Genomic DNA, 23863 nt, shown 5'->3' on the forward strand with positions numbered 1-23863 from the left:
ACATTTAAAGGGGAATGTAAACACATTTTGTGTGTGGCACTCACCTCTGAAGCTGCTTGCCAGTTGACCAGTTCTCTCCAGAACCTCCAGCTGCCCTTTGAGTATGTGCACGGTGACGCAGGCCTCTATTGATGCACGCAACTTGGGCAGTATGGCGCTGGAGGTATCAAGTCCATGGCTGCTGTAGCCGCGCCCGCTGCCACAGAGCTCGACCAGAGCCGTGCACTCGGGCGCAAACTGCTGGCACTGCAAAAGGAACAATTAATTGGCATAAACGAAGATTGTGTTGTGCCGCCACTTACCATATTTTTAAAGCTGATTGAGATTTCCGGCTGCAGCAGCCAGTTGGCCACCTTGGGATCCTCCACCTTAGCTGCGATGTTGTGCAGCTCAGGCACGCCATGGAACAACGCTTTCATCTGTTCCTTAGCATCATGCACGAGGAGCGAGAGTTCTGGGCGATTCAATAACTGGCACAGCTCCTGCACTTTGAGGCTGGTGGGGATTTCAGTGCCCTCCTCCTGCATGCACATATAGTAGACAACATTGTCGGCTAGGCAGAATGCCACGCCTGCTATGAATCTGCCATCATCCACCTGGAAGAGCGCCGGTTTGCCTGCAGCTGCTTCACGCTGCTTGGCCGCTGCCAACTGATTGATCAGCAGATTGGCTCCGATCAGTGGCTTTGCCTTGCCCGCCTGCGCTTGAAGGCATACACTGAAGCCACAGCGCGAGGCAGCCTGCAGTTCGTTGAGCGCCAATTGGAACAACTCACGATTGCCGCAAATGTCGGTTATCTCAATTCTGTCTAAGCTAAGCGCTTTGTCATCCGCTTCCGAGTAGCTGAGGATGTGCGAGGCATTCAGCTGTTCGGGATGCTTCAGCAAAGAGTTTTCCAGGGTCATGTTGGAAAGTTGAAGCTCAGTCGAGACCATCCCAGCGCCGTTGGACACTTCGGAGAGTTCCGCGTGGGAGGTTCCATTCGTTGGGACAATCGTTGGCACATGTGGCGAGATCTTAGCTGAACTTAAAAATGATCCAGAGCTCGGCGTGCTTCTTGCTGTCCCACTAGAACTTGCCATTGATCTTGGACTTTGCAAGCGCTGCGAGCGCATCGAACGAATGAACCTGGAACTATGCGGTGATGAGGCATGTGTGCCTTCCTCCTCCCTCGGTTGCGAGCTGGGTATCTCATCCGCCTCCGAGTTCGAAGTGGGAACAACAGTTTGCTTACACTCAGCGGCTGTGAGAGCAGCAGTCACACCAGTGCTCATCAGAAAGGAATCGTCGCCCATAAAGATATCCTCCTCCACAAAGGATGGTTTGATAGCGGGGGACTGTGCTTTTTGGGTCGCAATTTGAGTGTCATAAACTCTATTCAAACGTGGATCCCTGCTGCTTATTACAGCGCGCAGCTTTCCATTTACAAGGGGAGTCGTCTGCGCGGCCTGCAGCTTGTCTCGTCTCTGGTTTAACTTCATGAGTGCAATGCGACGGTTCTCCTCAGTTTGTTTTTTCTGTAGCTCTTCGCGTTGAGCTTTACTTGTGCTGGGCGGAGAATAATTTCTATTTTCCTTTTGGCCATTGAAATCCACTGTACACCGACGTGGCATCGTCCGCTTTTCGGGCACACAACTGCTCCTTGGGGATCTTTCTTCTAAGTAATCCTTTGCTGTACGTCGTGTATCTGCTGATCGATTGTCTATCCCACGCTCGGGGCGCATAGATTTATTGGGTGTTTCATTTTGCACTTTTTGATGAGGCACACGATACGAGTTTTCCCGCAGCACTCCGGGGCTCACTGCCGTTGGGATGTTGCTAGTTTTTGATGTGTTCTTTGAGGCGACAGATGCTGGCTTCACTACCTTTTGCTCAAGGATTTCTGATGTTTTGCGTTGTGTCAGTCGCGGAGTATTTACAGATTGAGTGTCCTTGGTTTGAGGGGATTTCGCGTTCGTTTTGGCTGTTTGGTTTTGTACTTTGTTGGGATTTAAGTTTTCTTTCAGTACCTCAGTGGGGACTCCTTTCGGGATATTGCTAGTTTTTTGCGTACCCAAATGGGAAGCGTTTGTTGCTGCCTTTGGCATGTTGTTAGTTTTTGGTGTGTTCGTTGAGGCGACAGGTACTGGCTGCAGCGCCTTTAACTTATTCAGTTCTAATGATTTCCGTCGTGTCATCATGGGAGTATTCTCATATTGTTTGTCTTGGGTTTGTGGGGATTTCACGTTCGTTTTGGGGGTTTCTCTTTGTACTTTTTTGGGATTTAAGTTTTCTTTCAGTACCTCTGTGGGGACTCCCTTTGGGATGATCTTAGCTTTGTGGGTATCGGAATGGGCAGCGGCTGTTGCACTCTGTGGCACGTCCTTGCTCGGATCTACAGTTTTCTTTGGCGTCACTTTTGTAGCATTTACTGATCCTTTCTCTTCTGCCATTGTCTTGGGCTTCTCTATCGGTTTTTGTGTCGTGTTTTTGGTAACGTTGACGACTCCCGGGGGAGTCACTTTCGTTATCTTCGGTGGCGTTACATTTCCTTCTTCTTCGCCTGTCGATTTTCGTTTAGTTTGCCGCATTTGCTGCGCTTGCTCTTCCTCCAGCGACATGTGCAACTCCACCTCCATGCCGCTATCTGCTGACTTGTTCTCCATTCGATTCTGTGACCACTTAATGCTGCCCACTCCAATCTCATGCTGCAGATGTTTTTGCGCCTGATCAATCAGCAGCTTGGCAGCCTCTGCCACAGTCATGCCCGCCTTGCCGGTAATGAAGACATTTCTAATCATATTCCGCTTGGCCGCCTCGTGGGAATTTTCGTGGTCGTGCTGCTTGGCCGAGTCAAAGCTGAGAGAGTTGTAAAGGACTTTCTCGAGCACGAGAGCATCGGCACTAGCTAATTCCACGACGCTGGTAAAGCCAGCATCATAGACGGCACGCGCACGCTTCTGTGAGAGGTCTGGCAGCCGCATCAGATCAATGAGATCTCTGTGTATGCCAAAGAACAGTCTGTCCTTGAACTGCGACACAATCAGGGCGATGTTGGACCACTGCAGCGAAGTGCAAAAGGCCGTCACAATGCCGGCAAAAGTTGAGGAAATTTGCTGCAGTCCCTGCAGCACACCGCGATTGCACTTGAACTTGTGGGCCACCACATTGATGGGCGTCTCATTGACTAGTTCTTGCAGGGCCAGAGCCGTGTAGAAGCTAAGTAGAAAATCTTGTAAGTTCAGGGGCTTCTCATATAGAAATATCTACGCACCGCTTGTGTATTTGCATCTGCTTATTGTCGAGGAGCTTGCTTTGGCCTCGCATTGCCTTTATGAGGAACGCCTCCTTGACGCCCACCAGCTCGCCCACTTTCTTCATCGATGGACTGAGCTTCTCCCACATGTCGAGGTACAGCAGCCAGTCGAGATCCTGCAGCTGGTAGCACACTGAGTAGGGAGTCACAAGGTACACCGCATGCAGGTCAGTCTCCAGCACAAAGGAGCGTCTTGATTTCTGCAGCTCTGCAAACAGAATGAGGCCATCGGCGGGCGGCATGGACGAAGCCAAACAGGCGGATCCCAGCCGAGTGGCCACATAGTTCGCTGTCCCAACATCCTCATCCACTTGATGGCGAATGAACTCGTATTCAATGAGAAAGTCCAGTGCTTCGGCAATGAATTGCGAGTCGGAGTCCTGCTCCTGCTCCTGTTGCTCTTCGGACTGCTTGGCCATGGCCTTTTCAGCACTCAGCAGAGTGCAGTTGACGAAGCTTTCAATTTCCTGTCTGGTGCTGGCCACACCAGAAGATATAACCTCCAGCAGCGCGCGTTTTAGATGCGTCTGAAATGGGAAATTTGTGAATTTTCATGGCTGAAGCTTCGTAACTCTGATACCTACGCTCTCATCCATTCCAAGACACGAAGAAATGGGTTGCAGCTGCGCTTGGACCAATTCCCTGCCCACCCTTTGATTCGATTCCGTGCAAATCAGTATGGACTCGCCCAGCGTATCCTTGCCCGTGCGTCCAGCTCGTCCGATCATCTGGCGATACGTGAGCGAACTCATTTGGCTCTTGCCAAAGAGCGGGGAGCGTATGATGACGCGTCGCGCGGGCAGATTGACACCCGAACTGAGTGTGCTTGTGGCCACGAGAACCTTCAGGGCGCCAGCCTTGAAGCAGGCCTCAACAATGTCGCGCTCTTCTGTGGTTAGTCCGGCATGGTGGAAGGCGCAGGCATAGGTAACGGCCTTGGCCATGGTGTCATCGAGTCCTGTAAAGGGAAGTGTCAGATTGGTTCGAAGCCCCAAACGAAAAGCCAACAAACCTGTGGGAATCTCCCTCAGCTGCTGCTTCACATCTTTAATGGCCTCTGGATTGAGATTGGAACGAAGGCGTCCGCTCAGTTCAGTGCCGGATTGAAGGAGACCGCGAATGGCTGTGGCCAGCTGCACGGCAAGGCTCTCGCACCAGTCCCTCGATGGGCAGAACACAATGACGGAGCAGCCCTCGAGCAGTGTTTCGATGCACAGCTGGGCCACATGATCCGGATCGTTGCTCAGGCATGGCACCAACGACTCCTTGGACACATCACGCTGAAATTCCAGGTGCTGGTCATAGATTTTGGTGCCCACTTTGATCATCTCCAGCAGCGCCACTGGACGATAGTTAGTGATGTACAATTCGGCGTCCAGCCAGCGACGGAGGAGTTCCACATTGGCCAGCGTGGCCGACATGGTAATCACTTGGATCTGCAGGGCATTCTTGCGCGACATGTACAGGATCTTGGCCAGCAAGAGCTCCAGAATGTAGCCGCGACCCTTCTCCGATATGAGATGCACTTCATCCACCACCACGCAGCCAATGACATCCAACTTGCCCTGCTCCAGCAGCTTGTTGACTATGGAATTGGCCTTTTCAATCGTGCAAATCGCGACATTTATGCTGTCAAAGCCACCGGGTGGTGTGTAGCCGCCGAAGAATCCCTCCACACGGTAGCCAGCGGGCGTCAGCAGATCCTGCAGGTAGAATGTCTTCTCGCGCACCACCGAGATGAAGGGCAGAATGAGCAGCACCTTCTTGTTCCGTTCCAGAACCGTTTTCAGCAGTAGAATCTCACTGACGAGCGTCTTGCCCGCCGACGTGGGCGCCGAGTAGACCAGATTGCAATGCTCAAAGACGACGCGCGGCTTGCTCAGGCACTCGGCCTGCCAGTCAAACATTTGCACAACGCCCTTCCTCTTGTACTCGGACAGGATACTGTGTGGCAGATTCCATGCAGCGAGCGACTTGAGTGCTTCCAAGTCCACGGGTACAAGGCTGCTTTCACTGACTGCCTCGCGGATGCTTGCCTCGCGGATGCTTGCGTTTCGCTGGGTCGGCGACAGCTGCAGCTGATTGGGCGACATTTTGCTAAGATTCTGTGTTATCATAGTAGTTTCCCCGGCTGCTTCTGTCATGGCCATTGTGCGGCTAAACTGTAAATCCTCCACAAACTGCCTGGAGGACTCCTGGTCTTTGACGGGACACAAAAAGCTGCTCTGATCCAGATTATTCGGCTCCTCAGCTTCAGAGCATATGTCATCGATGCAAATCTGGCCGTCAAAAATCGACGTGGCCTCCTTATTATCTGCCAGATTTGACACATAGGAAAATTCGTCCTGAAAATACTCGGAAAAATGGTCCCGGCTTGAGTTGACTTTTGGCAGCCCGGCTGCAGCTGCTGGCGGCGCAACAACCAAATGTTGTTCCAGCTCACGCAAGGCGCTCTCGTCCAGGTCTAGTGACTGAGAGAACGCCATTACAACTAGCAATTACTTTAACAAATAAATAAGTAAATAAATTGTAAAATAAAATTATATTTAAAAAAAGACACCGCGACGTCAACAGTGTTGTAAAATGAATAATTGCAACTTAGTGATGGTCGATAGACATCGACTGCACTAGAAGCCGAACGATAAAAAACACAAATTGGTTTTTGCAGATACATTTGTTGTATTAGAACACCACTTAGCTGGCAATTAATAGCAAATTAATAATATTTTAAGATATTTCAAGCAGAAATCCAATTTAGTAGTCATCGACTGCTTCGTCTTAGCGATGGAAGTTTGCAAGTGCAAGTGCTCGGAGTAATTAATCGGTTGCCCAAAATGTATATCCCTCCCGACCCTGCCAACTTTCTGGAATATGTAGGTGCAACAGAAATCAGCTGTGCAGAAGAAAATCCAGGTAGTTGTTTACCTCCCAAAGTATACCATATTTTGCATTAAGTGCAAAAATGGACGAGTTTAAGGTGCCCGCACCGTTGCCGAAATACAAACCCACTGTGGTTGAGAATCCGCTGTGGCTGCAGATCGAAACCACCGAGGAGCCGGCCAATGGAAGGAATTTAATACCAGCAATTTGTCCGTACAAGGTGCCCCGCTGGTCTGCACCACCGCCCGCAGACCAAACCTACAAATTTGAGGTGCTCAAGTCGGGGCAGATCATTGACGAGGTGAGGCAGTTGCAGCAACAGGCTATCTGGACATTTGGGCGGCTGCCCGAAAACGACGTGTCCGCCGCGCATCCCACAATTTCACGCTTCCACGCTGTGCTGCAGTACAAACCGAAGGCGTCCCACGACCACCACTACGAGGACGACGAGCATCATTCCGAAAAGCCAGCCAAGCCCGAGAGACCGGAAGGTTGGTACATCTACGACCTTGACAGCACCCACGGCACATACCTCAACAAACAGCGCGTGCCCTCCAAGGTATACATACGAATGCGAGTGGGCCACATGCTCAAGCTGGGCGGCAGCTCGCGCATCTACATACTGCAAGGCCCCAACGCGGATGCCGAGCCCGAGTCGGAGTTGTCGATCACTGAGCTGCGGGAGAAGCGCGAGCGGGAGGTGGCTGCCGCTGCGGCCGAGAAACAGCGAAAAATTGTGGAGGCACAGGAGCGCGAACGCAACGATGGCATCAGCTGGGGCATGGGAGAGGATGCCGACGAGGAAACCGATCTCACACACAACCCATTCGCCAGCAGCAACAACGACGACCTCTTCTTCGACGATCCCAAGAAGACTCTGCGCGGATTCTTCGAGCGCGAGGGCCTCAATCTGGAATACAAATGCGATGAGCTGTCGCAGGGTTCGTTTGTCTGCCGTGTGGAGCTGCCGCTGGACGATTTCAATGGCAGGCCGATCCTCATCGAAGTCAACCACAAGGGACGCAAAAAGGATTGCGTTGTGCAGTGCGCCCTGGAGGCATGTCGCACGCTGGACAAACATGGCGTGCTGCGGCAGGCCAACCAAGAGGGACAAAAGCGCAAAATAGTGAAAGCCGGCGACTCCGACGACGAGGATGAGTTCTGGGATCGCACTGGCGATGTGGCGCGTAAGAAGCAGCGCAAGCAAACAGCTGGCTCCAGTGGCCCACTCACCTATGAGGATCTGGTAGGTCAAGAAAAGATAATTATGGCGAACTTTTACTCATTTTCTTGTTGTTTTGCAGTTGAAACAGCAAACAGATCTCTTGTCCGAGTTGGGCAAGGTGGAATTTGAGATTGCCACTTACCAGCTGAAGGAAAAGCGCGCCAAGGAGGAGGCCGCCAAGCAGCTGAGTGCCAGCTACGATTTGGACAACTTTATGAACAGCCTCAGCGTGGATATATGGCAAGTGGATAAAACGGAGATCAAAAAGCTTCGGGTTAGTAGCAAGAATTATCAATTGAGCCTTGCCTGACTGACTATTGTTTCCTCTCTCTAGCTGGAACTACAACGCATCAAGGGAGAGCAACAGCGAGTGCAGCGTCTCATAGAAATAGCTAAGCCAGCATGTTTACCCTACACCACGAGCAGTGCAACGGCCACCATCACATCGGCAGCGGCACAGGAGGGCAGCGGTGCCAAGAAGCAGCTGCCAATGATTGGCAAGCGGAATCAGTTTAGCAAATTCAAAGTGGTCACAGCTTTGCCCAGCTCACGAGCCACCGTGCAATCGAATGCATTTGCCCCGGATGAAGAGGAAGTCGAAGAGGAGGAGCTCAAGGAGAAGCAAGCCAAAATGGAGAAGGAAATGCAAGTGGAAGTGGAAACTAAACAAAAGCAAAGTCCACCGGAAAGCGAGCTAACCGCTGAAGCGGCAGTGGCACTTCCACCCGCAGCAGCACCAGCAGCACCCGCAGCGAGCAAGCCAACCACATCCGAGGAGGAGGTCGGACAAGAGTTTAACTTTCTGTCAACTGCAGCTCTATCCGAAGTTGCCACTTTTCCTACCGAACTCTTCCTCGCCTTTCCGCTGACAGATGCAATTGATGACATTGGCACTGCGCTGGCAGGCCCCACTCCGGAGGAGGGTGCCGAAAAGAAGCGACGCCAGCGAGCACCGCGACAGCGCAACAACAAACAGCGTCAGGATGTGGACATGGACATGAATGAGCTGGTCGAGCATGAGGATACCGAAAAGTACGCTAAATGGGTGCCACCGACCAATCAAAGTGGCGACGGCATCACACATTTAAATGAGAAATTCGGCTACTAAAGTTTTCAGTAGCGCGCACCCTAGAAACTAAGAGCCCCATTCAGTCTATTGTAAGCATTCTTTTAGACTACTCGTAGGTATATTGTAATGTTTAACAGCTTATTGATATAAATGTTGTGACCCTGTCTGGAAATGCCAATTGGCAACTAAAAAAAACAGAGGGCAACGATTTTAATTACACGTCCCACGGGCAACCCCTTGGCAGCTTTTCAACACACTTCCACTGCTGGGATAGCGTTTGCTGTTCCCCTTTTTGCTGCCGCTGATAAGCAGCGCTACCCCAGCTGGCTTCAGTCAAGTGGTGGCTTCCAGGAAAAAAACGTTCACTCAAAATTCCTGCGCACATACACAAAATGAACCGCAGATTCGGGTGCCATCGGGCGGCCGTCGGGCATGCCATTTCGTTGCCGAGACTCCAGTACTTGAACTTCCAATTCAGTTATAATTTTGTCACTCTAACCGTCAGCACGGAGGAACGGCTGAGCGTGGAAATACAATTTTTGAGTTTCAGAACCAATAGTCGGTCGAACTTTTGTTTATCAGAAACCGCATTTGATTTGGCTTAGGGCACAAGATTAATTAGCTCAATATCGATCCGGTTTCGGCCCACCTTGAAGTACAATTTGTACGGGAAATCGAAACCGACACCAAGTCAGTCCTTAAGCGACGGCATCTTCGGCTCGAATTTAGCATAGTTTGTGCGCGCATTCGAAACGAAATTATTTATATAACTTCTCAGTGGGAGAGTGTGTGCTTTTAATGCGGCCATCACGTGGTTTCTCAACAGACGGAGCACATGTGCGGGCTACACTTTAAGACTCGTAACAGTCCGTCTCAGAAGACGTCCCTACGTTGGGGCGACTGCTGCCTCACATAGAACGTGTGTTCGTCCTAAAACGTATTCCTGGACACGTTTGATTCCTATTTGATTAGTGTAGACTCTACGCTCTTCCTGTGATCCTGCGATTAGACGGACTCCCAAATCCGCTCGACTCATTCCTCAGTGCAGGAAATGTTGCATAAGTTGAGGCGCATTTGATTGGCGCGCGCGCTTCAGGCGAGGAGGCTTCAGATTCTGGCGCACAAAGTGGCGTCTGCTTTTGAACTTGGCGTACATATTACACAGGCCAGGCAGCAGCAAAAGGTGAGTCGGCTACCAGTCGCTGGGACATGCGCAGAGTGCGCCCTGTGGGGGGCAGGAGGAGGATTTTCTCTCTCTTTTCGTCTTGGGCTTTCCAATTTGCTGCGCTCTGCGCCCAATGCTTTGTTAATTTTTGTGAATGAACCCAACCGAGTGGGTGGTCGGTCTATGACGTACTTGCCTTGACTCTCCCTCTCTCTGTCTCTCTCTTGATTCCATGGCGTATTTTTATGGCAATTATTTAGCCTAATTACGAAGCAAACTGTCTGTTATGTGTCCAGCTACTAGTGCGTGCGTTTTTCGCTCTATAAATAATGCCTCAAACACTGCAACTGCAAGTTAATTGCGCGCCATTAGCAAGGACACAGAAGCAGTCATAGAAGGGAGAATGGGCAGGTTACACCTTGTAAACAAAGGTCAGCACCAAGCGATGGCCATGGGCAAACCATTCCTTTGGCTTAATATTTAATGCACTCGCGGGGCATGCAACAATATTCCACAATTATGCTCATGAACATTGTTTCTCTCTGCCAACCCACCAACCGCGTATCACATTGCCGCCCACAGCTAAAGGTCGCATCCATTTTGAGGTCGGTAAATTAATTTACACAAGCAGCGAGCAACCCGACTCGATTACCATTTCCAAGCCAAGGGCTCAGCGCGATATCCAAGGATGATTAACGTCGCGGGCTTCGTGAGCATTGCGCTCTTCTATGGCCTTATCCTAGTGGTGGGCATTTGGGCTGGTCGCAAGAAGCAATCGGGCAATGATTCCGAGGAGGAGGTGATGCTCGCAGGACGCTCCATTGGCCTGTTCGTGGGCATCTTCACCATGACGGCCACCTGGGTGGGTGGCGGCTATATCAATGGCACCGCGGAGGCCATCTACACATCGGGTCTGGTGTGGTGCCAGGCGCCCTTTGGCTATGCTCTCAGCTTGGTTTTCGGTGAGTTTTCAAGTGCAGTTTCCCCTTGGAGGTCACTGCTGATGTTTGTATCCTCCTTAGGTGGCATCTTCTTTGCCAATCCCATGCGCAAGCAGGGCTACGTCACCATGCTGGATCCTCTGCAGGACTCGTTTGGGGAGCGCATGGGCGGACTGCTCTTTCTGCCCGCTCTCTGCGGCGAGGTCTTCTGGGCAGCTGGCATTTTGGCTGCTCTGGGCGCCACTCTGTCGGTCATCATTGACATGGATCATCGCACTTCGGTCATTCTGTCCTCCTGCATTGCCATTTTCTACACACTCTTCGGTGGATTGTATTCCGTTGCCTACACGGATGTCATACAGCTCTTCTGCATCTTCATTGGCCTGTGGATGTGCATCCCTTTCGCCTGGACCAACGAGCATGTGGGCAGCCTGAGCGACCTGGAGGTGGACTGGATAGGGCATGTGGAGCCGAAAAAGCATTGGCTCTACATAGACTACGGGCTGCTGCTGGTCTTTGGTGGCATTCCCTGGCAGGTTTACTTCCAGCGAGTGCTCTCCAGCAAGACAGCGGGCCGGGCTCAGCTGCTGTCCTACGTGGCTGCTGCTGGCTGCATTCTGATGGCCATTCCACCAGTTCTCATTGGTGCCATTGCCAAGGCCACACGTAAGTCCAGTTTTGGGTTGAATTTAATTTGACTTTTGATTGAGTTTTGCCTCCCTTCTTTAGCTTGGAATGAGACTGACTACAAGGGTCCCTATCCCCTGACTGTGGATGAGACGAGCATGATCCTGCCCATGGTGCTGCAGTATCTGACGCCCGATTTTGTCTCCTTCTTTGGCCTGGGCGCCGTCTCTGCCGCTGTCATGTCCTCTGCGGACTCCTCCGTGCTGTCTGCCGCCTCGATGTTTGCACGCAACGTTTACAAATTGATTTTCCGTCAGAAGGCATCCGAGATGGAAATCATTTGGGTAATGCGCGTGGCCATCATTGTCGTTGGCATTCTGGCCACCATAATGGCACTCACAATTCCCTCCATCTATGGCCTGTGGTAGGTTCAATTCTGCATAATTCAGCCTGATTGGCAGTCTCATCTAGTTAAGTATCTCATCTCTGTTTTGCTCTGCTCCTGTTAGGTCCATGTGCTCGGATCTGGTGTACGTCATTCTGTTCCCCCAGCTGCTGATGGTGGTGCACTTTAAGAAGCATTGCAACACATACGGCAGCCTGTCCGCCTACATTGTGGCACTGCTTATCCGCCTGTCGGGTGGCGAGGCCATGCTGGGCCTGCCCGCGCTCATCAAGTATCCCGGCTACGATGAGGAGACGCAGGAGCAAATGTTCCCCTTCCGCACAATGGCCATGCTGCTCAGCCTCATCACACTCATCTCTGTCTCCTGGTGGACCAAGTAAGTTCCAGCAATCTAAGCTCCAATTCGAATCCTTACTCTACTCTCTCCCCAGAATGATGTTCGAGTCGGGCAAGTTGCCGCCCAGCTACGATTATTTCCGTTGCGTGGTCAACATACCCGAGGATGTGGTGCGCGTGGGCGATCCCGCAGAGTCCGGCGAGCAGCTGTCGGTGATGGCTGGTCCTTTGGCACGTTCCTATGGCGCTGCCACCATGGCGGGCAAGGATGAGCGCAATGGACGCATCAATCCTGCCCTGGAGTCCGACGACGATCTACCCGTGGCAGAGGCGCGACGCCTCAACCAGCAGACGGCCCAAGCGCAAGTCAAGAAGATGCTGGACACGGCCACAGGCAGCGGTGGCGGACAGTTGAGTCAGTCCGGCATGGGCATGGCCATGCCTACGCCAGAGCAGGACAACACGGCTTTCTGAGTGCAGTGGGATTAAGGGAAGGAGTAAATGTGAGGTCCGGGAGCCTGCAAGTATGCTACACTTTTCCCCCATTGAGTTTCTCCATTTTTAGTTGCGCTTGTTAGGGATCGATAGGAATTGGCTGGTACAGAAAGTATTTAAACACACAAGTGCTCAGGGTATAAAAAGTGCAGAAAGCTGAACCTAAAACTTAAATATCATTTAGCAAAACATTTATAAACATTTATCTCGTATAGGTTTCCACATGCTTAAAGCGTTACCAAAATATTTATTCTATGATTTCTGTTGACTTTTATGTTGCTAGTAGAGAAAGTATAAATGTTATGCGAAAATCGATGAACTCAATACATATCAAATGCATTTTCCCGCAAAGAAAATTGCACTAAAAGTTAGAAGAAAGCTGCAAAGAGGCAAGAACTATTTATCGATGGAAGAGTGGAGGCAAAACTTAGGCGCCTAGCAATACGAAATGGCATAGAGCATATCGGTTCTACATAAAGTAACTCGTACTATACAGATGCATATAATGTAAGTCATGTGTCCTTCCAGAACGAACAAAACTACAAACGAGTAACCACAAAACAAATATAAATGCAAACGAAACATATCAAAAAAGCAAGACCCAAAGCAAACCGAAAGGCGGAACTAATATTATATTATAGCAACAAAGGAATACATATCATTGGTGTAACTGTTGTTTTGTAAGCTACATATGTATATGTATAGGATATATGCAGCAAATATAGTTGTATAAGTGAGAGGCATATTGAGTTATATAGACAAATGAATTTTAGCTGCTCTCAAAGAGCAAAAACCCAACACACAAAAAAGTACTCGTACAGAACATACTCGTGCAGGATACATATGTAAAATGTTGCGTCGTAGTACCTCAATACATACCATACATATAAATATATACATAAACATAGTACATACCCATTGATATATAGAAAAACAGACACTGAATTTAGAAAGAGAGAAATTCTAGTACACACACGCTGCCTAAAATGAACCCCCAAAAACATGAACCTGAATCTGAACCTAAAACGAAATCATAACCAAAAATAAAGATAAAGATATTTACATGTAATCGAGAGATGTGCGTTGGTTCCTTCTGTTCTTTTGTCATTTGTTAAAGTTACCTAAGTCCCCCCCGTTGACAGAGCAAGAACTAAACTAAAAGAAACTCAGCTAAATATGCATTAACTAACTTGATAAAGTGTTAAATCCCGCGTATAACTAACTCACTTAAGTGTAATAAATGTTGACTGCTTTTTTTGATTGAGCCTCCGTATGTTTGTTGTATCGGGGTCAAATGTTTTTAAACCTTTACATGCGCGAGTACTAAGTGGAACTGAGATGAAGAAAAAGTGTTTGAGCCACACATACACATACATATGTATAGTATATACGATATATCATACCGAAAATCTGTTCGTTGTTATTGTTATTAAATCTATTACTTCAGATCTGAGTGTGTACATTTCGATAAACTTCAAATTTAAATCCGTTTAAAAGTCGTATAAATATTCAACCTTTTGAATGTATTTTAATTTTCCCTTTGAGCAGTTCTTTCGTGCAGTTTAATCCACGTTGTACATACATAATCAAGTTACTTGAATTGAATTTGTAATGTTATTTACTATCAACCAGAAACTAAACTAAAACCACCAAACAAATAATTTATGCATTAAACGAGACGATCCTGCTGCGAGTTGGCATCCCAAATAAACTACAACTAAACCGAATAACGATCAATTTTGTTGTGCAATTAGTTGAAAGGATTTACATACGTTACGTTACTATTACTGTTACTATAGCGGGTTATCTGACCGATTTCCCACATAACTTTTAGTGGCATTATGTTAACCAAAGAACGAGTGGAACGATGAACAAAAGCTAAACCAAACGGAATACATATCAATGTTTTAAGCATAGCAAAAGCCAATGGCAAAATCGAAACGAAACAAAAGTATTTAATAAATAAAAATTATATATATACAATACAATATATACACATACATAGATTAAAATGGTTTCTCTGTTTGATGCAAGTGCAAACTCTTTTTTCTGTCTAGTTATTTATTCTATTTCTCAGTGCTTTTATTTAACTGACTAACTCTTGGCCTCACTTGTGTAATAAACACACACATTAAGGCGCAACAAAGCCGCCAGCCAGACAATGGGCTTACATTATCGCCGAGTGGAAATTTCTCAGACCAAAAAAGAGCTAAAGAGCAGATCGGCGACGGTCCCAAAAAACAATGCAAGAAGATCTGTGGGCATGTGGCAATGCTGCGACAGTTACTTATTTTATTTAGAAGAAAATCGGATGGTTTAAGTGGCAGAAGTGCACGCTGACTGAGAGGCACTACAACTGACAATTAGCATGCTAATTATGCTGCTGTACTGCCTCTGTTCTGTCTGTAATTAAGTTGTAATCCCAATTGCAGATATGCATCTGATACTGAGCACTCTCCATCATAAGCCCATAACTTGTGTCGCTCAAGAATTACCCACTAATAGTGGCTGTCGTCTCTGCGGCTTGTTTGCTGCCATGTCATGTGGATGTGGCTGGTTGTTGTGGCAGCTGCTCGTACGAGTATATCCGGTATTTTTCGAACGTTTTCCATTTGCATTGTTTGGCCGCTGTGAACCTTCAACTGTCATTTGGCTGGGGGTCTTCGCTGCCAAAGAATTTCGCGCATGTCTCGCGTATGATGCGAATGTGAAGGTAAGCAATGGCCCAGAACTGATTGCACCCAAGCCGAAGCACAACATCTCGAACTGTTCTTCAACGTGTTTATTTAACAAACATTTTGTTATATCTAATGATACAATGAATTACGGCTAGAGTTCAAAATTTAAATGGATTTTGCGTCATTCGGGGAATAATTTACGGCTAAAGATAACGAGTAAAAATGGCGACGCATTGCGGAGATGAAAGCGGAGATGATGACATGATGGGGGGCGATATTCGAGTATTCGAAGGCACTTGGCAGCTGCGTGGGCTGTGGCTGGCTCACTTCTTGCGGTAGGTGTAGCCACCGTCGGAGCTGTAGCCCTGCTGGATGGTCTCGGGCACGCCTTGGCTGGGTCCGGAGTAGTTGTAACCAGAGTCCTCTGCGGGTGCCCCGTACGAGGAGGAGGGTGCACTGGGGTACGAGCCAGAGCTGGACGAACCGCTGGCGGGTGCAGCGCTGTAGCTGGATGAGGGACCATCGGCCGCAGGTGCTCCATACGAGCTGGATGGAGCGCCATAGGAGGAGGACGGAGCCGATGGATAGCCACCGCTAGACGAAGACGAGCCGGAGGAAGACGAGGAGGAGCCAAAGGCAGGAGCTGCGGAGAAGGTTGAACCAGATGCCGAGCTGAAGCTGCTAGAGCTAGAACCAGAGCCCGAGCTGAAGCTGCCAGAGCTAGAGCCAGATCCCGAGCTGAAGCTACCAGAGCCAGAGCCCGACGAAGGAGCACCGTACGATGAGGAAGGCGCACTGTACGACGAGGAGGGTCCAGGTCCTGTGGCTGGAGCCCCATAAGAAGATGAGGGTTCAATGGCGTTACCGCTGGGAGCACCATAAGAGCTGGATGGTGCTGAGGGGTAAGGTCCGCCGCTGTTCGAGCTGCTGCTGGGTGCACCGTACGAGGAGGAAGGAGCAGCTGGATAGGATCCACCGCTGTTGGCACTCGGGCTTGGTGCGGAGTACGAGGACGAAGGAGCAGCTGGGTAAGGTCCGCCGCTGTTGGAACCACTGCTGGGTGCACCATAAGAGCTGGATGGGGCCGATGGGTAAGGACCGCCGCTGTTGGCACTGGGACTTGGTGCGGAGTACGAGGACGAAGGAGCACTTGGAGCCCCGTACGAGGACGAGGGCGCAGCTGGGTAGGGTCCTCCGCTGTTCGAGCTGCTTCTGGGTGCAGAGTACGAAGAGGATGGGGCAGCCGGATAGGGGCCGCCACTGTTCGAGCTGGCGCTGGGAGCGCCGTAAGAGCTGGAAGGAGCCGCTGGGTAAGGTCCGCCACTGTTGGAGCTTGGGCTGGGTGCAGAGTACGAGGACGAGGGCGCTGCTGGGTAGGATCCACCGCTGTTGGCGCTGGCACTTGGCGCAGAGTATGAGGAGGAGGGAGCCGAAGCATACGATCCACCACTGTTGGCACTGGGACTTGGCGCGGAGTAAGAGCTGGAAGGCGCCGATTGGTATGAACCACCACCGCTGGAACCCTTGCTTGGAGCACCGTAGGACGAGGAAGGAGCGGAGGCGTAGCTGCCAGAGATGGAACCGGCGCTGGGCGCTCCATAGCTGGACGAGGGCGCTGAGATTGGCTGGAAGGATGAGGAGACCGATGGCGCACCATACGACGATGAAGGAGGTGCTGCTGGCGCCTCATAAGATGCAGCTGGTCCCGAGGTGTAGCCACTGCTGCCCAGCGTCTGGGTCTTCGACGGAGCCCCATAGTTGGTCGAGGGCGCCGATGGCAGTGGCACGAAGCTGCTCACGCTGGGCGCATTGTAGGCGGAGGAAGGCTTCGAGGGCCGCGAGACGGGAGGCAGATAGGAGTTAGTGGGTCCTTGGGCGGGTGCTCCATAGCTGGAGGATGGTGGTGCGGGGGCGGGTGCTCCATAGCTGGAGGATGGTGGTGCAGGTGCGGACTTGGGTGGGCCGTAGGAAGAGGAGGGCTGCGCGGCAGGTGCTCCATAAGACTGCGATGGTGGTGCGGGTGCGCCATACGATTTGGAGGGTGGTGCGGGTGCTCCATAGGAGGAGGAGGGTGGTGCAGGCGCTTCGTAAGAGGATGAAGGTGGTGCAGGAGCTCCGTAAGACTTGGAGGGTGGTGCGGCAGGTGCTCCATAGGATGAGGAAGGCGCGGCAGGCGCTCCGTAAGACTTGGAGGGTGGTGCGGGAGCTCCATAGGAAGAAGATGGAGGTGCAGCAGGCGCTCCATAAGAGGATGAAGGTGGTGCAGGCGCTCCGTAAGACTTGGAAGGTGGTGCAGGCGCTCCGTAGGAAGAAGAGGGTGCCGCTGGGGCTCCATACGAAGAGGAGGGAGGTGCTGGCCGCGGTGCTCCGTAGCTGGACGAAGGCGCTGACTTGGGAGGTCCGTACTTTGAGGATGGCTGCGCGGGCGCTCCATAAGACTGTGAGGGCTGCTGGGGTGCGCCATAAGACTTCGAAGGCGGTGCAGGCGCTCCATACGAAGAGAAAGGCTGCTGTGGTGCTCCATAAGACTTGGAAGGCGGTGCAGGAGCTCCGTACGAGGAGGAAGGCGCTGCTGGTCGCGGAGCGCCGTAGCTGGAAGACGGACGACGGTGGTGATGCTTCTTGGCCTGTGGTGGTGGTCCGTACGACTGGCTGGGGCGACTCGGTGGTGCGCCGTAGCTGGAGGAGGGACGCTGTGGTGGAGCTCCATAGGAGCTGGAGGGACGTGGAGCGGCAGCGGGATAAGGACCGCCCGACGAACTGCTCTGAGGGGGAGCGCCGTAGCTGCTGGAGGGTGCAGCATTGAAGGAGGGCGCTGGGCCAGAGGCTGGTGGCAGGTAAGAGCTGGGCGGTGGCGCACCGTACTTGGAGGATGGCCTGTGGTGCGAGGACGATGACGAGGATGGTGGCAAGTAGCCGTTGTTCAGCGGCGCCTCACGTTTCGCAGCTGCCGCATCGTGGACCAGGCCGCCGACGACAACGACGACGACGACGGTGATGACACCATAAAGCTGCAACACAAAAAAAACGAGGAAATTAGTTTCTTGTGTGTGGCGGGCTACGGTCGATGCTCTGCTCTGCTTACCAATCGCATGACGGATCGGATGCTGCTTCAGCTGCCTCTTCTGCCGCAAATGAATCAAGCTGCAGCGAGACGAAGAGATGTGGATGGGAGAGTCGTTGAGGAAAGTGAATCTGTGCAAGAAATAAATTGTATAGATAAATTACGTTAATGTTGCATAAGTTTTTTTCTGTTTTTTTTTGCTGACCGGGGCACACACACACACACACATACAGACTTCAACTTCAATCGGCCATCAATCTTGGTGTTTGGCCTGGCAGGCAATGCCAAGAACTGGCCAACTGCCGGAGCGTGTCGCCTGGCATTGAAATATTTTTGCATTTAATTGAGGTTTTTGGCCAAATGCCCAAGAAGCCGCAGATCATGAGCCGCAGTCGCAGTCTCATTACTTAAGGCCAAATTCCCGCTCAAAGTAAAGTGAAACTTTTCTTTCTTTCTTTTCATAATCAATTTCCCTTTCCCTATCATTTCTTTTTTTGCTGCTTGAAAGCCTTCGAAATTGCACAAAAGCCAGCAGCTAAGGGCCCAAAATCGCTGCGGGGGCGTGATCACAAGCAGGAGGAGTGCATGGAGGGGGGTGTGTACCAAGTGTCGTAGATTTTTATGACATTGCAAAATCGCAAAGAGTGAGAAATTTGCCAACTGTCTTGGATGACTTCGGCTTGTGGCACGGCTCCTACTTGGCTTGTGGCATGTGCAGCAAGTCGGTTGACACATATTTTCCTTTCCTTTTCTTTTCTTTACTTTTGCAGCTACTGGGTGCCAATTATTGTCTCTCCTTCCACACACACTCGCACACACTCGGATTCGGTTCGGTTTGGTTTGGTTTTTTTTCGGTTTTCGATTTTTTGTTTGGCTTTCTGCACTTTTCGTTATTTGTGGCCACGGACGACTTGTGTTACTCCTCCGCCTTCGCCTTCGCCTGCCGTTGTGTGCCACAAGAATTTTAATTGTTTTTTTCGAAGCTCGCCTAAGTGATGACTACTTTGACCCGTGCGGTGTGGTGTCGTGTGGCAATAGCAACAAATATTAGACATGCCATTGCCAGTGCTTCTTATGCAAGAACAAAATAATCTGTGGGTGTGGGACTGGCAGCGCTTATCCTTTGGGGAGGGACACACACTAACCGTTCTGTGTGAGCACCAGCTGCTTATGTGTTCGTGGGTGGGGGTGCTTTAAGCTGAACTGAACTGGAGATGTAATGCTCCACCGATGGACAAGTGCGAACTATACTGCTGTCTGATGCGCAGCATGCACTTTTATACAAAATCATAACCGCGCTAAGCCAAAAACATACACGAAAAAGCAAAAAGCCGAAAAGCTTCCAGCACACAATGCGAAGAAGACGCTGGCAGAGGCAGCAGCAGCAGCGGCAGAGCTAGAGCTAGAGCTAGAGCTACTTTCCCCCCTCCCCCTCGTTATGGTACTTTATGTAACTCTTCCAAATGCACTCACTCTCCAAAAGCGAACAGCAACAACAACAGCGAACGGTAACAGCAACAACAACAGCGCAAAGAAGAAACAGAAACAGAAACAAGACAACAACAAGTGCCCGCGTAGAGCTGTGGCGCAGGCGCAGCGTCGTCGCGTCGCTGCCAGCGTTGCGCATCTGCCCTGCCAGAGCGAATCATAAAAGCAAAAGCAAAAGCCAAAAGCCGCCAGCGGGGAAGCTTTTTGCGGGTTTGCCTTTTCTTCTTTTTGTTTTTGTTGTGCCGTGCGCCTTTGTTTTTGCATTGATGGAAAGAAATTGGATCGCGGGCTGCCGATGCGTTTGTCAAGTTCAGTGGCAACAGCTGTCAGCGGGACATATGTAAATATGTGCATATGTACATGTTTACATATGTTTTACAAATGAATGTTGTTCATGAATATGTGGAATAGATTATGTTAGGTTTCATTACAGACTAGTCCACGGGATTCTTTTAACAGCCAAATTTACACTTTCTTTGGTTTCTTGAATCGCCTTTTACTAGATATGTAGATTAGGGTTAAGATAAGTTAGACCAGAGACAATATAATATCAACATGAGTAACTCTCATACTTAGGCATGGCAGCCTAAAAGCTAGAGTTTGACGAGCGCCGAAAACCAAGAAATCAACCCCTGCTTTGCTACGTATAAATCTAAAAATAGAATGTACTTGCATGTGTGAGTCGCACCAGCAAACGATTTTCATAAAATTTCGTCTTCTTCAAAAACACTTTCCGATTGACTGGTTGGAAGCAAGCCAAATAAATCTTTTAACAATACAAACACGTACCGTTACACGGTCAAAGTAACTTAATATTTATAAAAAAAAGAAAACAATTGCTGTATATAAAACTCTATTGATTTTAATGTATTTTCTTAGGCAACTGTTGGCGGCATCTCTGGCTTCTTCCAGATGTAGCTGGCCCAAGGGATGCACTCCTTGAGCAGGTGCATGTACGCCAGGCCGGAGGGGCAGTCCACCTCGGTGGCTGGCACGCCCAGAGTCTCGCACAGCCAGTACTTGGCGGCATCGAAGTGGTGCGTGTAGGTCTGTCCCAGCTCGGACTCATCCTTGCAGGCCGATCGTCCGGCATCGGCATTCACGCCCCCCATCAGCATGGCGGCCAAGAAGATGGCGCAAAGAGCAACAAAGACTGAAAAATCAATGTGATCAATATAAAGAAGAACAAACGCAGACGACTCCCACACCCACCAGAATTCATTTTCGTGAGCAGCAAAAACAATGAAAGTTTCTCCGTAGAAAGAAGCAACTGTGCGCTACCCACACTCCAAATGCCACTTTTATAGGTTGGGGGCCAACAAAAACGAATATTTCCAAAAGAATAACCAAAGTATTGACATTTTGACACACGCGCACATCCGTTGATTATTATCTGGGGGAATCGAACACTGCGCAGCAGAGATGCACAAGGGGAAGTAGAGGAGAGAACAGAAGAGAATAAAACTTTCTAGGAGCTTGGGAGTTCATACATGGGATACCCTCGACCTGCAGTAGAAAATTATTTAACTGACAATCAAGAAGAGAAACAAAGCTATAATTTGTAGGACTCTGGAATGTCTCCTTATTTATTCGAAGTGTAAGTTAGTCGAACTGTTGCATACGCCATCAGAAATACGATATACCCTTTCACACAGGAGAAAGAGAAGGTCGAAAACCAGCAACCAGCATTCGATGTCAAGATAAGAAAGACAGACTGCCAAATGAGAGTCCCAGGTGTGTGTGTGTGTGTGCAAAGAGGAGGAAGGAGGAAAGCGAAAAGATTTTTAACAAATTGAAACTATTTTCGGTGCATCCAAATTTAGCTGCAGTCGAATGTTGTTCTCTAATTGCTGGCAACATGCTCAAGGCACGCGCCGTTCTTCAACATCTTCAGCATCTCCACCAACATCATCATCATTATTTTCATTAATCATTATCATACATAAGTATTTGTTGAATCAACCGAATGCATATTGATTGACAGTTTTTCGAGCGTAACTCTCGGTGATGCGCAGCCATGCCGAAACCATAATCGGATCGCATTCGCATCGGATGTTTCCATAATTCATAAACAAATATTTCCGAAATGGGAATCCGTTTACATTTTGTGCAACATTTAGGTCTATCGTCGGCCCATTCATTAATTAATTGCTGACCATCTGCTTGCCGGCTCTTACCTTTTCTTTTTGTTTTGTCATTTTGCAAAAGTATTTTACATTTATGTTAACTGTTTGTTTCTTTGTGGCTCTGTGGCTCTTTGTCTAGTTTCGGTATCGGCAGATTGCCGATGCCCCAAGCACTTTTGGGCGCCAGGCCAGAGCGTGCCACTTGACCGACATAAATACAAGTTGCAAAAAGGAAAAAACCAGCAAGGCAGCAACGAATATCACGAAATGCGACAGAAGCAAAACGAAACAAAAAACCGTTTAGTAGCAAAAGTTTGACGAAAACACAAAAAAAACCCTGAAAATCGCTTACAAAATGTTTTAGAGTGTAATTACAGTTTCCGCGTTGAAGTAGCAAAGCAACGCGATGGCTTTGCAGATGCCACAGAAAGTAGTTTTGGGTCTGGTTTGTCAGAGGTGTTGCCAATCAGCGGGGAGCCTCTCCCTCAGTAGCTAACGATGAACCCAGAAGCAGACACAACAGCCAAGATGACGCTGCTGCTGCTGCTGATTATTATTTTATTTTGATCACGATGACCAGCAGTGCAGCGGCTAATTATCGATTAAGTCGAGCCTCGACACGGTCGAGCAAATCCAATTAATGTGGCCAAGAGAAATGCGGCTAGTTATGATTGCACAAATGGGTGACGGGGTGTGCGGGGGCTGGCTCTGTGACATCAAATCGCTGGCTAAAAATAACTGGAAACTCATTTGGACTAAGTGATTTTGCGTGTGCCGCCAATGACGGGAAACAAATGTCACGGGAAGAGCGATAAGAAAGAGTTCCCAAAAAACAAAAAGAGAGCAGAGAGAATAATATTTTGCAATAAATTGAACCCCATAAATATGCCATTCCACAGTCTTCAATTGCAATATTATCATCATGTACAAGGGTGAGGATCGCCAGCTACAGGGAGAGCTGAGAATGCAGAAAATATTTCATTGCCAATTCCTTTGCAGGCGCGCTTCTATGCTGCCTGCTTCTGGGCCTCTTCCTGGCCCTCAGCATGGCCTACAGAGGTCAGGATATCTACGCGGAGCCGGACTGCAGCATCGTTGAGGATCATGCACGCAAATTCCGTGACATTTCCGATCCCACCCACTACTGGGTGTGCCCCGAGGGACAGGAGAAGGCCGACTACATCCAGTGCCCCGACAACTATGCCTTCATGGAGCCCCAGCAGGGCTGCGTCGTGTGGGAGGAGTGGAAGTGGCTTGAGCCATACACTAAATAAACAGACACAACGACTCAACTTTGGTCCTTAGTCCGGCCAGAGGATGGAGCGTCCGTTTCGTTTTTATTTGCGCCAAGTTTTGATTGGATTTTATGGAGTTTTTTGGGTGGGAATTGAACCATCAGAGCGTCTGACATAAATAAATTAATTAAATGTGCCAAGTTTTGGCACTGGCCGGAACGTGAACCTGAACCTAGACACGGCTCAATGAAGCAGAACTTTTAATTAAGCGAGGCTGAGACAGCGTTTCCCAGGCAGTCACAGGTCGACTTCCCAGGCCCAGGCCCAGTCCCAGAGCAGACCCTGACTCGTCGTCATTTGATATATGTGTGTGTCTGATAAACGATAATTAGGCAGTGCGTGTCTTGTGTCTGTTGCGCTTGTAATGTTATCTAACACCTTCGATTGGCAATCAAAAGCTGTTGCCGCTGTTGCTGTTGCTGCCACAGTTTGCCGCTGCCGCTGCCGCTGCCGCTGCTACTACAATCAATCAACTTGTATTGTGACTCGACGACGCTCATTCAGAAACCTCCAACAAAAATTATGATCATACGAGCCAGAGGCACAGACAGACAAGAGACGGGGCGGCAGACTCGCACTCCAGTGCTCCAATTTGAAGCTTAACAAACTATAAATTGGGGGGCTGGGGAGAGGCTTGGAAATGTGTATTTATTTTTCTTCTCGTTTTTTCTTGTACAAGTAAAAGTCATAAATATCAAAGCGACGGCCCCGAAAAAAATAGGAGAAGCGAAGAGCAAGCAGCATTCACATTAAAAGTGAAAAGTACTTCAATA

The 23863-nt window shown here is 49.6% G+C and overlaps 6 protein-coding genes across 8 annotated transcripts in view; 3 read left to right on the forward strand and 3 right to left on the reverse strand.

Moving 5' to 3' along the window:
• Positions 1–5868, reverse strand: part of LOC117898301 (DNA polymerase theta) — a 30686-nt gene extending 24818 nt beyond the window's left edge. Inside the window, exons 1-6 of one of the 3 annotated variants that reach the window (XM_034807572.1) lie at positions 4308–5864; positions 3880–4253; positions 3254–3822; positions 2302–3198; positions 303–2232; positions 45–246 (exon numbers count right to left, since the gene is read on the reverse strand). In XM_034807572.1, coding sequence (XP_034663463.1) covers positions 45–246; positions 303–2232; positions 2302–3198; positions 3254–3822; positions 3880–4253; positions 4308–5781 — 5446 coding nt within the window. In that variant the 5' untranslated portion in view covers positions 5782–5864. Of the gene's footprint in view, positions 1–44; positions 247–302; positions 3199–3253; positions 3823–3879; positions 4254–4307 lie in introns of all 3 variants that reach the window. The other 2 variants (XM_034807571.1, XM_034807573.1) reach the window with 2 other exon arrangements.
• Positions 5869–6135: 267 nt separating this feature from the next.
• LOC117896493 (kanadaptin) lies at positions 6136–8664 on the forward strand. The gene is made up of 3 exons (XM_034804833.1): positions 6136–7421; positions 7480–7674; positions 7735–8664. The coding sequence occupies exons 1-3, from the start codon at positions 6258–6260 to the stop codon at positions 8506–8508; spliced, it is 2133 nt and encodes a 710-aa protein (XP_034660724.1). The 5' UTR covers positions 6136–6257; the 3' UTR covers positions 8509–8664.
• A 1557-nt stretch (positions 8665–10221) lies between these two features.
• On the forward strand, positions 10222–12637 carry LOC117896494 (high-affinity choline transporter 1). The gene is made up of 5 exons (XM_034804834.1): positions 10222–10596; positions 10657–11241; positions 11305–11626; positions 11712–11984; positions 12040–12637. Exons 1-5 carry the CDS (start codon positions 10323–10325, stop codon positions 12416–12418), a joined length of 1833 nt encoding a protein of 610 aa, XP_034660725.1. The 5' UTR covers positions 10222–10322; the 3' UTR covers positions 12419–12637.
• A 2632-nt stretch (positions 12638–15269) lies between these two features.
• On the reverse strand, positions 15270–19486 carry LOC117896491 (pro-resilin). Its single transcript, XM_034804832.1, has 3 exons — positions 19327–19486; positions 18203–18312; positions 15270–18128 (listed from the first exon to the last, which is right to left on the reverse strand). Exons 2-3 carry the CDS (start codon positions 18209–18211, stop codon positions 15441–15443), a joined length of 2697 nt encoding a protein of 898 aa, XP_034660723.1. The 5' UTR covers positions 18212–18312; positions 19327–19486; the 3' UTR covers positions 15270–15440.
• Positions 19487–20505: 1019 nt separating this feature from the next.
• Positions 20506–20972, reverse strand: LOC117896495. The gene is made up of 2 exons (XM_034804835.1): positions 20882–20972; positions 20506–20822 (listed from the first exon to the last, which is right to left on the reverse strand). The coding sequence occupies exons 1-2, from the start codon at positions 20889–20891 to the stop codon at positions 20545–20547; spliced, it is 288 nt and encodes a 95-aa protein (XP_034660726.1). The 5' UTR covers positions 20892–20972; the 3' UTR covers positions 20506–20544.
• A 1723-nt stretch (positions 20973–22695) lies between these two features.
• On the forward strand, positions 22696–23145 carry LOC117896496. The gene is made up of 2 exons (XM_034804837.1): positions 22696–22727; positions 22795–23145. The coding sequence occupies exons 1-2, from the start codon at positions 22718–22720 to the stop codon at positions 23067–23069; spliced, it is 285 nt and encodes a 94-aa protein (XP_034660728.1). The 5' UTR covers positions 22696–22717; the 3' UTR covers positions 23070–23145.
• The last annotated feature ends 718 nt before the right edge of the window (positions 23146–23863 follow it).

Source organism: Drosophila subobscura, chromosome O (assembly GCF_008121235.1).
Source record: "Drosophila subobscura isolate 14011-0131.10 chromosome O, UCBerk_Dsub_1.0, whole genome shotgun sequence".
Taxonomy (NCBI): Eukaryota; Metazoa; Arthropoda; class Insecta; order Diptera; family Drosophilidae; genus Drosophila; species Drosophila subobscura.

Coding starts and splice junctions, on each gene's coding strand:
- LOC117896493 (XM_034804833.1), top strand. CDS start 6,258: ATGGACGAGTTTAAGGTGCCCGCACCGTTGCCGAAATACAAACCCACT. Junction 7,422..7,479: donor CACTCACCTATGAGGATCTG/GTAGGTCAAGAA, acceptor GTTGTTTTGCAG/TTGAAACAGCAAACAGATCT. Junction 7,675..7,734: donor CGGAGATCAAAAAGCTTCGG/GTTAGTAGCAAG, acceptor TCCTCTCTCTAG/CTGGAACTACAACGCATCAA.
- LOC117896494 (XM_034804834.1), top strand. CDS start 10,323: ATGATTAACGTCGCGGGCTTCGTGAGCATTGCGCTCTTCTATGGCCTT. Junction 11,627..11,711: donor CCCTCCATCTATGGCCTGTG/GTAGGTTCAATT, acceptor TGCTCCTGTTAG/GTCCATGTGCTCGGATCTGG. Junction 11,985..12,039: donor TCTGTCTCCTGGTGGACCAA/GTAAGTTCCAGC, acceptor CTCTCTCCCCAG/AATGATGTTCGAGTCGGGCA.